The 15,235-nt window shown below is 40.0% G+C and overlaps 2 protein-coding genes across 3 annotated transcripts in view; one reads left to right on the top strand and one right to left on the bottom strand.

Annotated features, from left to right (window-relative positions):
- Positions 1 to 15,235, bottom strand: part of ctdp1 (CTD (carboxy-terminal domain, RNA polymerase II, polypeptide A) phosphatase, subunit 1) — a 108,835-nt gene that overhangs the window by 93,520 nt on the left and 80 nt on the right. Inside the window, exons 1-8 of one of the 2 annotated variants that reach the window (XM_006806050.3) lie at positions 14,769 to 15,235; positions 13,592 to 13,675; positions 12,404 to 12,497; positions 10,336 to 10,464; positions 9,761 to 9,911; positions 8,806 to 8,896; positions 7,852 to 8,018; positions 2,041 to 3,084 (exon numbers count right to left, since the gene is read on the bottom strand). The exon at positions 14,769 to 15,235 is cut by the window's right edge and continues 80 nt beyond it. In XM_006806050.3, coding sequence (XP_006806113.2) covers positions 2,041 to 3,084; positions 7,852 to 8,018; positions 8,806 to 8,896; positions 9,761 to 9,911; positions 10,336 to 10,464; positions 12,404 to 12,497; positions 13,592 to 13,675; positions 14,769 to 15,070 — 2,062 coding nt within the window. In that variant the 5' untranslated portion in view covers positions 15,071 to 15,235. The remainder of the gene's footprint in view (positions 1 to 2,040; positions 3,085 to 7,851; positions 8,019 to 8,805; positions 8,897 to 9,760; positions 9,912 to 10,335; positions 10,465 to 12,403; positions 12,498 to 13,591; positions 13,676 to 14,768) is intronic. The other variant, XM_006806051.3, reaches the window with a different exon arrangement.
- adck5 (aarF domain containing kinase 5) overlaps positions 14,837 to 15,235 on the top strand; it is a 13,043-nt gene continuing 12,644 nt past the window's right edge. Inside the window, exon 1 of the mRNA XM_087835524.1 lies at positions 14,837 to 15,130. The gene's annotated coding sequence lies outside the window, so the exon portion shown is untranslated. The remainder of the gene's footprint in view (positions 15,131 to 15,235) is intronic.

Raw genomic sequence — 15,235 nt, 5'->3', positions numbered from 1 at the left:
AGAAAGGTATAACAAAGCTCAGGCTAAGATAAATATCTCTTATAATTTAAACTGTGAATCAGCAAAGCTACGCTAAGTAGAAGAAGAATAACAATATGGAGCTATGATGAGCAACTAAACAAGTACAGCTGAGTTTTTGTTTATGAACCAATATGACAGACACGCAGATTTATGCATTAGAATTCACTTTTGATGACCATTAATGTTTGAAAAAAATATTACAGTCTATCAGTAGCTGTTGAGATATTCGAGTCTAGAGCAAAGCTGGAATGGCAGAGACTGCCGGGATTATAGTCACAGTTGCCATGGCCACTTCAAATCCACGTGGCTATTTTTTTTTTTTGACTCAAAATGAACTTTTAAAATGATTGATCTGACAGTTTAATTTTTCTGATACCATATACCCTTAACAGCTTTAACAGCAAAAATAAAACTTAACTCAGACTTTGTATGTGTTTGTGTTAGGGGCCCATCAAAGAACAGAGTCCTGATGGACAGGTTCAATGGAGGAGAACGTGGGGGACATAAACAGCTTCCTGCTGTACCCCATGTCATTAAGTGGGCACAGATGTTAAAGCTATGATTATTTAATCACTAACCCTAGTAGGATGTGTGTCATGGCTGCCCACTTTGCTGTTCAGTCAATGTAACAGGCATTTTCAGAAGTTATTTCCAGTAAAGTATCCTACAGCATATATTCCATCTCAGGCTATCCTGGTGATGTATGAGGTGACTGATTGCCAAGTGCTGCTCTCAGCAGGACTGCATCCCAGGTTAACAGTGCCACTTCCTATGCTTCTATTCACATGGTAAACTTCATTGGTGGCAATGGAAGCCGTGAATCTACAATTTCCAAGCTGGGTAAAGGGACTGACATTTTCAGTGTCATGAAAAACAGGCCTGTATTATATTTGTCCAACAAACCAAAATATCTGATTTGCTTTTCTTAGAATTTGGGAGAAAACACTCAAAATGTCCAGTATTTACACTGTAATATTATGATGTAGTAAAAACATGTTTCTTTCACTTCAGTAGGTCTAATTAGAAAAAGTGTATGAATTTCACTTCATTCATTTCATTTCACTCAAGTAATGTTACTTAAATCTGTATGTTTTTATTTTTAGCACAACATTAAAACAAACTTTCATATCTATTCACGTATGCACTTCATTCCTGGGGAAACACTTTCTTCCATAAAGAAAAGCTGTATAGCTATGACAATACATTTTTCCTCCATTAGTCATTACATCTCTAAATGTTAGTTTTCGTTGATGTTGCATTCTTGCATGCATGCTCATATGCATGTCAGTGTAATCTAATCTCACTGATAACCACCTTACTGAGTTGCTGTTTCGGCAAACAGAGCATGCTGCTGCAGCTTCATTGGTACTGATGCAAAGAACTAAACCATGTTTGTAAGTTTAACCAGAACTCATCACACCAGCGCACTGCTTAACTGCATGCCTGACCTCTACGATACATCAACTCTAATGACACTGTATTCACTGACATTTAAACAAGCCTTACGTGAGCTTTCTTAAATTCACCATTCACCAAATGTCACCATTAGCAAACCATAATTTGCATTAATCACACAGTTCCAGCATATTGTTACCTTAAAGAAAATCACTAACTATATCTTGCTAAATAACAGGTCAGAAAAAGAGTGAAAGGTAGCAGGCGTTCAGCACTTGAAATCCACTCTTTTTTGGAAACGGTTGAAAATAAACCCATAAAAACTGAATTGTCAGATTTAACTAAAGCTGAGAACACTATGCACAACTATTAAGAAGTAGGGTTGAAACTAGTGATTATATCCATAATCACTCCATCATTAATTAAATATTCCTTAAAGGAATAAATCAACTGAGAATGAGATAGCCCCCTGTTGTCCATTATGCGTCCCAGGTTTAAGGGATCTCTGCTTCACGCTTATGGTTTCATCCATCTTTTAATACAGTACATGTAACTTGCGACATCACCACTCAGTACCAGCAAAGCCTATACACTATACTTTAACTAGCATGCATCTGTACATACCGGCTCTTGCTGCAATAAGATGTGTTGTCCGATTGGGATTTTGTGCACTGAGAATCAGATTCTTGCTGATCTTGGCCCCCAGCGCTTTGGCATGATAGTACTCACGGGTCCTTTCCATGGGGTAGTTAGTGGGGTACAGACCACTGAATACTATCGTCGTCCCCTCCAGTGTCTTGCTTTTCAGCTCTGGGACGATCTTCCGAATGTCCGGAATTTCAGAGGCCTCCTTCCTCAAGTATGCCTCATAGCGGGCGTAATACTCTGCATGGATCCTTTCAAGCACCTCCTCTAAATAGATGAGATGATCGTCCTGGTCATTATCAGCTTCTTCCTCCTCTTCCTCGTCATCTTCCATACTCTGATCCAGCAGCTCTTCGCCCATGGTAACACCAGACTGTTCACTATTCTGGGACTCTGTTTCGGGCTCTCTCCTATCTGAGCAGCCATTTCCGAGCTCGGGGTCAGGCAGAAGAACTGAAGGCTCTGGTGAGTCAGAGCTGCTTTCACCTTCAGCTCTGCCTTTACTGTCCTCTTCATTTGCCCCATCCTTACAAGCAGGTTCTTGCGTGGTTCCTTCCTGACCGGATTCCTTTGTCTGGCCAGACCTACTTTCACCGTCACTCTCTGATGAGGGGGGCTTTTCTGTAATGGAGTCACTGTCACTGTCACTGGAAAGGTCAAAGTCTAGGTTATTGGACTCGTGTCTTGGTGCCGATGAGTTTGCACCTTCCTTGTCCTCTCGCGTCCCATTTGTATCGTCTTCCTTAACATTTGTAATCTCATCTCTCTGGGTGTCCTTGGATTCTTCCACGGGTTTTGTTTCAGTCTCTGACCCTTTATTTTGTCCCGATTCGTCCTCATCCGCTGTTGGGTGTGTCCGTTCTTTTGATGGCATGTCCTGAGAAGACTGAGGTGCTATGGACTCTTCCTTTCTGGAAACATTATTGTCCTTTGCCCTTTTCCTGAGGCCATTATTTTGCTCATCGACACCAAGCGTCCCTGTTTGTTCTGTGCTCTCTGCTGGTCGACTCGAGGAGCCTCCTGCTGGAAAAACACATAGAAGTTTAAAAGTATTCAAGGACACACAAATTAGAACCTAGAGGTGGGGCTACAGTGAGATCAGCTTCTGATTCCCAAAAATTACAACAACAATTAAAAAGGCGAGGTAAGGACTTAGCTGCTGCCAGTGGTCATCAAAGATTATCTTCTACAACTGATGTGCTCAACAGAGGTTGTGCATTGATACTAGAGTTGCAGTACTAGTAATGGAGTACTGACAGCAACAAAATGGTAATGAACTAATGAAAAAAAGAACTGTGCTAGTTTATAAAATTCTTTGATCATAAAACAAATTCATAGAAAGATGGAATGTGTTTTTTTATTCTGTCCATTATGAAAAAAGTGAAATGGGCCATCAATACATTAATTAATATTTTTCCCCATCTCACTCCAAGTATATTATTTTAATTTTTGCCCCCCAAACATGTGCCTTACTTCCCTAACAAAACTCACATGTTGGTGAGGTGGTGTATTTCAGGACAGGATCGGGTCTAAAGTGTTTTTTCATTATTGGTGGAACGATTTCGAGGATTGTGTGGCAAGCTAGCTGATTATTCTTCACTTCCACCATGCTAAAGATATTTGGGACATGTCAGCACATCATTTCATTTGCCAACAGTAGGGTGGGTATTAAACCTGGTTACCAACTGAGTTACATTAGTACTACTGAGTACCGATTACCTTAATGATTCCATTGTTGCTAAATTTAGGTACCAGAACACACATGGGTAGAGGAAGAACAAGACTGTATGAAATCCCTGGTGAAGAGCAACATGTTGAAGAGCAATAAAAATGTCTCAGGTGTGGTTAAACCCTATGCAGGCAATTCTCTCTGCACCATTTTATCCTGTATCATTTTCCTTTTTTTTGAACCCACATAACTTTATTCGAGCTGATGGTTACATGTTTTATATTAATGCATTCTGGAAGGTCTGTTGCCCTCCAATTATAAACTTCTCACTAATAACCCTCCTGACATTTCACACTCCTAGATTTTTGCTCAGGAAGCGCTGTTCCAATTTCCCCTTTTGGCAAAAACTTCTTGGAGCATAGTCTTCCTCTAAGACAAATTGAGCTTGTGTACACTGAATCACTCCGGTGAAAGCAACTCGCTTTGTGCTAACCAATCAGCAGCACAGAATTAAAAAAGAAAAATTTGGAATTAGGTTGTCATGTTTTCTTCAAGCAAAGGAGTTTATCATTTTAATAAGATAGAAAGATCTACTGCAAACTTTGAATAAGGTTCCTTGTTCAAACAAGCGTGCTGTATCACTGTGACCCACAGGGCTGGATGGACGAGAGAGGGCACTGAAATAATCTGAGGAGGCAGGCCAGTGTGCATCAGCCATCAGAAAGAGAATTCAGCAAATTAAATAGTAAACAAACAAACTTTTCAACAAAGGCTGATATATTCCAAAGTACAAAGAACCAATTACTCTGACATTATGTGATGCATTTCAAGCTTAGAAAGGTTGACAATTGCTTGGTAAGAGCAAGAACTTTTCATTTAATGTAACTGGAACTCACCCATGATATAACCCACACGCTATATATAGCTATATATATAGCTCCTATATTGTTATTTATTTATTAATTTATATTTAGTGATATATCAGTTAACCATGCAAAAGGCTAAGCTTCAGCTGGACCACAACATAAATAAACATCATTAAAATTTTAAGATCAATCTTTATCATATTTAATTTTTTTAATAGAAAATATGACTGAAATCTTCTGTGTTTGAATCAGTGGGGTTTATAATATAAACAGAAAAATAGATCTACTGGGGAATAAATATTTGAGAGCAATACCGAATGCCTCAGAGCTTTGTCCACTATATTGCTTTAGAATATTGAACCACCACCTGGTCTCTGATTTATTCATAAATATAATGTGATTGAAAAATGGTGCATCACAATTCAGCTCAGCAGGACGGCAGAAATTAAGTGTTTGATACTCACAATTTCTTCAATGAAATCAGGATGCCAACTTTGATAGTTCTGGTTGTCTGGGTAAGATAAGTTGGTTGTGCTAGTTTGGCATGTAAGTATGCTAAATTATTAAATAAAAATTTAAAAATAGCACTGTTGATGTCAGTGTTATTAGTTCTGAAGACCAGCAGTATAAAAGAAGGACATAGCTTCTTGGTCCTTGAAAAGTGACAAAAAGTCAGAGTACCTCGAGCCAACCATCCCTTTTACGTTAACTAGTAATGACTTCGTGAACTTCTTCACAAATAAAATTTTAATCATTACAGAAAAAAATTACCAATAATCATCACACAGATGTTATATTATCTACAGTTACTTTCAGTACCATTGATGTTAAGTTAGACTCTTTTTCTCCAATTGATCTTTCTGAGTTAACTTCAATAATTACTTCCTTCAAACCATCAACGTATCTTTTAGACCCCATTCCTACAAAACTGCTCAAAGAAGTCCTGCCATTAATTAATGCTTCAATCTTAAATATGATCACCCTATCTCTAATAATCGGCTATGTACCACAGGCCTTCAAGCTGGCTGTAGTTAAACCTTTACTCAAAAAGCATCTCTAGACCCAGCAGTCTTAGCTAATTATAGGCCAATCTCCAACCTTCCTTTCATATCAAACATCCTTGAAAGAGTAGTTGTCAAACAGCTAACAGATCATCTGCAGAGGAATGGTTTATTTGAAGAGTTTCAGTCAGGTTTCAGAGTTCATCACAGCACAGAAACAGCTTTAGTGAAGGTTACAAATGATCTTCTTATGGCCTCTGACAGTGGACTCATCTCTGTGCTTGTCCTGCTAGACCTCAGTGCAGCATTCGATACTGTCGACCATAATATCCCATTAGAGCGATTAGAGCACACTGTAGGTATTTCAGGTACTGCACTGCAGTGGTTTGTATCATATCTATCTAATAGACTCCAATTTGTGCATGTAAATGGAGAGTCCTCTTCACACACTGAGGTCAGTTATGGAGTTCCACAGGGTTCAGTGCAAGGACCAATTCTGTTTACACTATACATGCTTCCCCTAGGCAGCATCATTAGAAGACATAGCATAAGTTTTCACTGCTATGCAGATGACACCCAGCTCTATCTATCTATGAAGCCAGATAACACACACCAATTAGTTAAACTGCAGGAATGTCTTAAAGACATAAAGACTTGGATGGCCACTAACTTTCTGCTTCTTAATTCAGATAAAACTGAGGTCATTGTACTCGGCGCTGAAAAGCTTAGAAATATGGTATCTAACCAGATTCTTACTCTGGATGGCATTACCTTGGCCTCCAGTAATGCTGTGAGGAACCTTGGAGTCATTTTTGACCAGGATATGTCCTTCAACGCACATATTAAACAAATATGTAAGACTGCGTTCTTCCATTTGCGCAACATCTCTAAAATTGGAAATATCCTGTCTCAGAGTGACGCTGAAAAACTAGTTCATGCATTTATTACTTCCAGGCTGGACTACTGCAATTCATTATTATCAGGATGTCCTAAAAACTCGCTGAAAAGCCTTCAGCTAATCCAAAATGCTGCAGCAAGAGTACTGACAGGGACTAGAAAGAGAGAGCATATTTCTCCTGTTTTGTCTTCCCTTCATTGGCTTCCTGTCAAATCCAGAATTGAATTCAAAATCCTGCTCCTCACATACAAGGTCTTAAATAATCAGGCCCCATCTTATCTTAATGACCTTGTAGTACCATATCACCCTATTAGAGCACTTCGCTCCCGCTCTGCAGGCCTACTTGTTGTTCCTAGAGTATTTAAAAGTAGAATGGGAGGGAGAGCCTTCAGTTTTCAGGCCCCTCTTCTGTGGAACTAGCTTCCAGTTTGGATTCGGGGGACAGACACTATCTCTACTTTTAAGATTAGGCTTAAAACTTTCCTTTTTGCTAAAGCATATAGTTAGGGCTGGACCAGGTGACCCTGAATCCTCCCTTAGTTATGCTGCAATAGATGTAGGCTGCCGGGGATTCCCATGATGCATTGAGTTTGTCCTTTCCAGTCACCTTTCTCACTCACTATGTGTAGATAGACCTCTCTGCATTGAATCATATCTGTTATTGACCTTTGTCTCTCTTCCACAGCATGTCTTTATCCTGTCTTCCTTCTCTCACCCCAACCGGTCGCAGCAGATGGCCGCCCCTCCCTGAGCCTGGTTCTTCCAGAGGTTTCTTCCTGTTAAAAGGGAGTTTTTCCTTCCCACTGTTGCCAAAGTGCTTGCTCATAGGGGGTCATATGATTGTTGGGTTTTTCTCTGTATCTATGAAGCTCCTTGAGGCAACTTTTGTTGTGATTTGGCGCTATATAAATAAAATTGAATTCTATGTAATGTCTGAAACTGGACAATTAATTCGGCTCTCATTTATCTGACTGCGTCAATAAATAAATAAATAAAATAGTTGATTGTTGGAAGTGACCCACAACTATAGCCCAGACACTTCCCACAAAGATTCCCATCACTACTGCAGGCATAAATTTCTGATTAAAGGCAGAGAACCATGAAATAGTGTGTTTTCCAATTAAACTTCTCTAAGCATCATCTATTTTTATTTTATTTATTTATTTCACACTTGGTACAACAATTCAAACAAACCAACCACACTTTCTATCAAAAAGCACTACAACCATGTGTGAAAAGGAGCAGGAAGAAGAAAATATTCTTATTACAGGGTGTTTACCTGCATAAAAGTATTGTTGGTCCAGATTGTTTTTGATGGACACATCACCTTATCAAAGATGAGTGGGTGAACCATACCTTTCCTGGCCATTTGAGCTTCCCGTGATCCCGGGGGAGCATTGATGTCTCCCGTGCCCTGGAAGTAAATGTATTTCTTCACAGTGATGAGGTTAGGTGCGAATTTCCACACATCCTCTCGGTCATCGATGATACAGACCATCGAATCTCCACAAGGAAAAAGGTTTCTATCCAGGAAAGAAAGAAAGAAAGAAAGACAGTGCTCAAAACAACAGTAAAACTGCTGAGCGTCATGGCAGATGCTCAACACAGACAGCCCATTAAAAATCTAGTAGTGTTGTTTGTGGTTACAGGGAAATAAGGGGAACATCAATTTCTTATATCAGTTCCACTTTTGGGTTTCCAAGAAGAGGCATCGCTGGCAACCACTCATAAGCGACACTGAGAAAGAACAATAGAGCTCTACCATTTGTGCTGCACAAACATGAACAAACAATGACAATAAAGACATTAAACAAATGGATAATGGCGCTAAGAAAATGATTTGGATTAACCAGCTCCTGGGTTTTTTGTTATTATTTGCTTTAAACAAAAACAATCAAAGAAAAAAAGAAAAACGGAACAAAAAGAAATGTTTTATTCATGTTTTTTACTCAGTGGATTCTCTACTCATTTTGTTGTCATGCTTATTTTGCTCCTCTGCTCTCTGTTTCACCTTGTGTCTCACTGTATGCTCCGCCCCCTGTGTAAAGTCTCTCCTCCACACACTCGGAACACAGCCAATCAGAGGAGAAGGCGAAGCATAACAACTTGTTACATAACTGGAAACCGAGTGTAAATACTAGAATCAAATCCTTACATAACCACCAAAGAAAACCAAAAGAAACATACCCCGAATCTTTCTCTTTGTTTTTAAAACAAAACCCTGTATAGTAGAGTCCAGACAGAAGACAAGGACTGATCACTAGACTAAGCTGTGAGTGACCGATCTTGTCTTAGGTAGGAAATTCTCACCTAAGATTCCCAGTCTTTGAGAATGGATCGATGCATTCATCTCTAGAAAGGATTCGATGAGAGAAAAGCTTCTTTTCAGGATCCAGGAAGCCTAAAAAGAAAAGCAAAAAAATGCAGATTTAATTTTTTATTTTTTTTTTAATCTATGCAATTGTAACCACTTCTTCAAGACAACAGTGGATATTTTTCTTAAACTGACAAGCTTTTCTTGACCTTTTCTTTGGTCTTCCTGAATGCAATCAATCCAAGTTTCCCAGGGATTTTTACTGAAATAAAAGGTCTATCAAGAAACGTGGACAGTAATGTACTGTGACTAAACAGGACAGCCACTGTACAGGCTGCTAAACCACAGCAAAAGCTGTGAACGGCAGGAGCGCTGATCTCAAACATGTCGAATCACTGCATCAGGGTCAGCAGTAAAATCCAATTCAAAATGCATTAAACATTCATCATATGGAGGCAAAACAGTACTAGAGTGAGACTGCCCCTACTATTTATTGCCTGATGAAGGTTTGCACCCAGAATACTAAAAACATGCTGGTTAGACACACTAACATATCAATATAACATTACTGAATCAGAAAGCTGTAAAATATTTTCATTTAGAAAGAAAGCAACATCAGGATTACTTTGAGCAGCCAAGCGCTGTGCAAAGTAAATATCTGCAAACTTGGCAAGAAACCTGCTAACATCTGAGACATTACATGGGCTTAGTAAGCGTTTTAAAGTTTAAGTACAACTGCAGCTTGCAGATAGATAAGTGATCCAACAAAACATCAGCGAGAACACAAAGTATGAGCAGACACTCCCCTCTTATGGACACAAATGGGTAGTACAAGGTGAAAAGTTTCCCAAAGTGTCAAAATGCAAAAAGTGAAAGTGTAAGGTGATTTAATACATATACGAACTTTAAAGTGGAAAGGTGCTGCAACATGTAAAACAATACGCTCCTTACCAGCAATGGTGTGTGCATAAAGGCGGCTCCCAAATGTGAAGACATGCAGCTCATAGAGCTTGGCGATTTTCTCCAAAAACTCCTTGCAGTGTGGGCGAAGTCGTGTGTGAAGCATAGGCTCTCCTCGGCCAAGCTGGAAGTGGAAAATGCCCTGAAGGACACGACAAAAGATTAAGAAAACGTCAGAAAGAAGCTGCAGGGTTGGGTATCAGGATGCACTATTAAAGATTGTCAATAAAGACATTATCATTGCTGACAAACTGAAAACCCCTTGATCTTGTTTTTATGGGAAACAAGGACTTGTGAAATACATGGGCAGGCTCAGCAGCTTAGTGTGTGTTTGTATGTGTAGCTACATTACAGACTGCTTTATGATTCTTTTATTTGCTTTACTTTTAGAGATCATTTTAGCATTTATTGATATCCTATAGCAGTGTCTTGTTGCTACAGCGGAGGCTGTTCAACAAAAGCTACATTGTACGAGTGTTTCAAAATAGCACTTTGCTAGAAATCGAAAGACGTGGTAGAATAAAAACCCTGCTGACAGTGATAGTTGTGTGAGGGGAGACCAATACCTTGTTGGACATCCGTTGGCAGTGCTGTTCAGTGGTGTGAATCAGCGTCTGGTCCAGGTCTACCATTAGGACCAGCTTTTTGTTGCGGTGGAGTCTCTGCTGGTCCTCTCTGCCCAGCTGTTCTGCTTGCTGTTGGGAGCGATTGAAGGTAATGAGTGGAAAATTAGAAAAACGTTTGCACACTCTAGGTTGTGTTGTTGTACAGCACAGGTGCAAGAGATATTAGAGAGAGATATTTTCAAGGTTTATGGTTAAGATTTTTTTGTTTAAATATGTGTGAAGTTGTTAGTTAAGTGCTTGATAGAAACTTAACGTACAGTAGCTGCGTCCAGGTCATTTGTTTATGCTCTCATTTTAAATGAAATTCTCACTGCTTTTAAAGCTTTGGCCTATCCTCAGAGAGAGAATGTAAACAAACATGGCTGTAGCTCAGGTGGTAGAGCAGGTCATCTACTGGTCGGAAGGTTGGTGGTTCGATTCCTGGCTTCCCCTAGTCTGCATGCCAAATATCCTTGGGCAAGATACTAACCCCAAATTGCTCTCCGATGCATCCATCGGAGTATGAATGTGTGAATGTTAGCTATAAAGCACTTAGAAAAATGTGCTTGTGTGAATGGGTGAATGCACAAGTTGTGTAAAGTGCTTTGAGTGCTCAGATGAGTAGAAAAGCGCTATATAAGAACCAGTCCATTTACCATTTACAAATTACTCTACAAGCCTCAGATAGCATGCTAAAGTTTGTTACAGTATAAGAAGACTGGAGAAGTGTAGCATTTTGCTGCCAGAAGAAAACTTCGTCTCTCTACAAATAACACATTTGCAAAGTTGCATAAGAACAAGCCACTGGAAATGTGTGAACAAAGGCCAAATTGCACAAAGCCACGTCTTGTGAAAACCAAATCAACACCTCATTCCAGCTGTCGAGCACAGTGGTGGAGGTGTGAAGGTTTGAGCTTGTTTTGCAACCACAGTCTCGGGCTCCTTGTAGTCCTCAAGTCGACTATTAAGTACTCTCTATGCCAAAGTACTGTAGAGTCAAATATAAGGTCATCTATCAAAAAGCTGAAGCTGGGCAGAAACGTTGTTAAATAGCAGGACAAAGATCCCAAGCAGCAAATCTACAACAGAACAGCTGAAAAAGAAAAGAATCAAGACGCTGCAGGAGTTGCACCTTTCCTGCAAACCTCAATGAACTGAAGCAACATTGTAAAGCGTCAGTTCTTCCATAACAACTGTGTTCTATATTATTAGCAATTACTTCAAGTTATTACTGTTAGGACTGGTTTGATAGCCTACTGAATCGCAGGGTGCACTTAAGAGTTTCACAGGACAACACAGAGGTCTGTAAAAACTTTATCACATTGCTTTATTTCATGTTTACTGCACATTTACTCTGATTTAGGTCGAAATGAATTGGCTCAATGTCAATGCCTTTTTCACTAGTACCTACTCGGTTCAGCTTGGCTCTTTTTATGGTTTTTCATTAGGTGGTAGTACTACCTAATGGTACCAGTACTCGGGTGGGATTCCAAGTGATCTGAGGCAAATTGAAAATGTGACATTAACAGACTGTATGCAAGCGAGTGACACCCAGCAACAAGGGAAATGGCTACAGAAGAACACAACACTGTGACCCCCCCAACACACACACACACACACACCACCACATAGCAGCAGATATACCTTGGCATCATTGTTGTTGTGTTTGTGTCGCATACAAATGACACCACAGGACATTCTGCAGTTGCTATAACGACTGCACCTGCATTAGATCTTACTCGATTGTGATGGAAAACGACTGAAACAGAGTTGCGTTGAATCAAGCCAAGTAAGTACTAACGGAATAGGGCTCTTGGCAAAACCAATCAAGAACTTGCAAATGCGTGGTCACCTACATTTAACTGATTAATCAATCATAAAGATGCAAGTCATGTTTACCGGAATTAGGACTACTCGACTTTTGCAATAAAAAAAAAAAAAAAAACCACACACACACACACACGCACGCGCAAAAGGTTTATCTGGCCTGCCAGTCCAGTCCTCCACATATCTTCATCATATGACTCACCTCAGAGCTCACCATCAGCTCAGGGACACTATGCACCATGGAGACTGTTGCTGTGGAGATGGGAGTTTGCTGGTTCCCATTTGTGCTCTGGAGCCTGAGAAGGAAAAACAGAGTGGGCGTCACACATTTTTTGCATCTCTCAGGTCCTTGAACATATTGCGCCGGGAATAAAAAGAGAGCTTTGAAAAACATGCAGATTTGAAACTGCTCCACTTGACAGCAGTTATGTTTGCAGTGAGCACAGAATACACCTCACTTACAAAGTGGTGGTGAGCATTTCAAGCTACTTCAGGAATATGTTAACATGACATCCAAAAGTGACACCTGCTGAGGCAATTCTGTGCCACATCATGTAAACTCTGTCTTCAACAGTGATATCTTCAAAAAAAGAGCCAGGCTTTTATTTCACAACAACAACAACAACAGCAGCAGCAGCAGCAATTATAGTAAAACACAGACTCTGTGGGTCTATGTAAAAATCATTTGGTGTGTTTTGGAGTTTTATTAATAGCTTCAAATGCTCTTGCTTTACCAAAGTGATACAAAGAAAAATTGCAGAGTGCGAGTGCTTGATTTGGGACCAGAGCTGCAGCTCTGCACTCTGTATATGATCTCTGGCACCATCTGATGGCAATAAATGAATCAGGTTATATCGCAAGCACTGCTGTTCCCATTCAGTCAGCGTTTAATTTCAGTAAAAGTATGAGCTTCAAAGTTATGAGGTTCCAAAGTATTCTCTAACTGAATCACGACTACACCCGGTGCCTGCATGGCACTGTCAGCATGAACTTTTTACCATTTATACAGGACTGTTTCCCAGCAAACAGGCTGCTTGAGTTGAGAGACCACAAGTAACTTAGACATTAAATATAACTGGTTAATGCCGCGTATGTAACCTTAGCCTTTTTGTATCAAAAATATAAATGTCTCTACATTCACTTTTTCCCCCTTTTCTTCTGCCACCAGCATGTGAAATGACGCAACCGTGACATCCATCCTAAATGAACCTATATGGAGTGGTTTGCTGTTCCATTTTAGTTTGTTTTATTGTTTATAGATATATCTATGTAATAAAAAGGGGGAAGTTGTAGTTCTTGGGGGGGAAATGCATGAGCAGATCAGAAAAACACAAAGATTTAAGTTAAAGACAAACAAACAAAAAAAGAAAGAGATAAAGCATGTATTTACTGAGTTAGATCTTGACCACATTCGGCACATAAGCCCTTCATGACAATGGGATGGCTGCATTCTTCTATTCTGACTATGGTGCCCCTGGAAAAAGGAAAAAACAGGAAAATAATTAAAGACGCAGTTAACTTGCTTGCAAACTGAAGCCTGAGACTGTGCACAGATTCTCATTAACTGTAACATGCAAGTATATAAAGAAACATATAAAGAAAGGTAATAGTTAGGTGATTCATTTTATTTAGCTGTAATAATAAGACGCTGTAAAAGTATTATAAATAGCTAGCAGTAGATTAAGCGGGGAGCAAGAGTTTACAAAGAGTACCTGAAAGCAACACGACCCTTTCCTAACAGCAAATAACAACTATATCAGCTTTGAATGTGTATTAATATCAAAGGTGTCGAATTTAAATGTAAAGTTTTCAAAAACAGAACATTTCTTTTAAATCTGATATATAATTCGCATAAAAAGTGATGCTAATACATAATAAAGCACAAAAAGACCGGTAAAACCATTTAAAACGAACTTCAAAATGTCCTCTTTCGGTAATTAACTGCTATTAACGCGTATTAATTCTCCCGTTACTGTGAATTAATACGCGTTAAAGTATATATATATATACGGCTGGTTCAAGCTCACGAGGATAACGGCTGCCTCCAGGGTCACTCTTCTACCTGTCAATCTGCACTGCTTGTATACAATTTTGTGCACGCGATAGTGGCTGCGTCAAGGCAAACAGAACAGCACGAGAGCATCTACCACGTGGTCGTGCCTTCAAAACAAAAGTGCGGAGCTTTGTGAATTCAATCATTACTGTACGTTAATAAAAATTCTGATTTAGCAAATACAACTGTTTTCTAACTTTCTCTTCCACTACAATCGCAACTCCTGAAAACGCTCGATAAAACAACATTTATAAAACACGATGCTTTTATTTTGAAAGCCCCCGACGAAACGCCAGCTTGTTTATTTTGCGGTACTTGACTTTGGTCAGAGCAAACGCTTCACTGTGTTGCTTTGAGCGTGGCTAGCAAACAAGCTAACGTCAGGTTATCAGCGTTAGCTCGTTAGCTAGCTTAGGTACAATGAGCGTGAAGACAGCTGCAACAAAACGGAGCTGACACAAACAGGGAACAGGTCAGCTAACATTAACGAGCTATAGCAAGCAGGGTGACTCACCCGGGAGATATGACTTCTCCAAGTTGACTGCATAGCTCCTTCACTATTCCAGCACGGTCCGATTTCACCTTCTTCTCTGGCAGCCTGGCACCATCAGTCCCCTTCTCCTGAGGTATGGGTGCACACAGTGCTAGCACGGAGTCCACGTTAACAAGAGAGCCGGCTTTGACTTTCCACTCTATAAGCCGGACAGGAACAGCCCCGGCTGGCCAGCAGATATCCGCCACCTGCACCACGGGGCCCTCTGCAGCTGCACCATCGCCGCCACCACCACCACCAAAATCTGCAGGAGGATCCTCCATCTGCCCCGCACTCTCCAAAAACAAAATCTCCTTACTTTTGAAAAGCTGACAACTTAAAAGGTATCCACTCGACTTCGCAAACCCCCGTGTATCATTAAAACGTGCGAACCGTCAACATCGAGGAGAATTAAAACAAATGTGCTGCAGATTTAAACACAGCAGCTC

Source organism: Neolamprologus brichardi, chromosome 22 (assembly GCF_056152115.1).
Source record: "Neolamprologus brichardi isolate AB-2024 chromosome 22, ASM5615211v1, whole genome shotgun sequence".
Lineage (NCBI taxonomy): Eukaryota > Metazoa > Chordata > Actinopteri > Cichliformes > Cichlidae > Neolamprologus > Neolamprologus brichardi.
The sequence above is the reverse complement of the archived record's forward strand: the minus strand, read 5'-3'. Positions and strand labels throughout refer to the sequence as shown.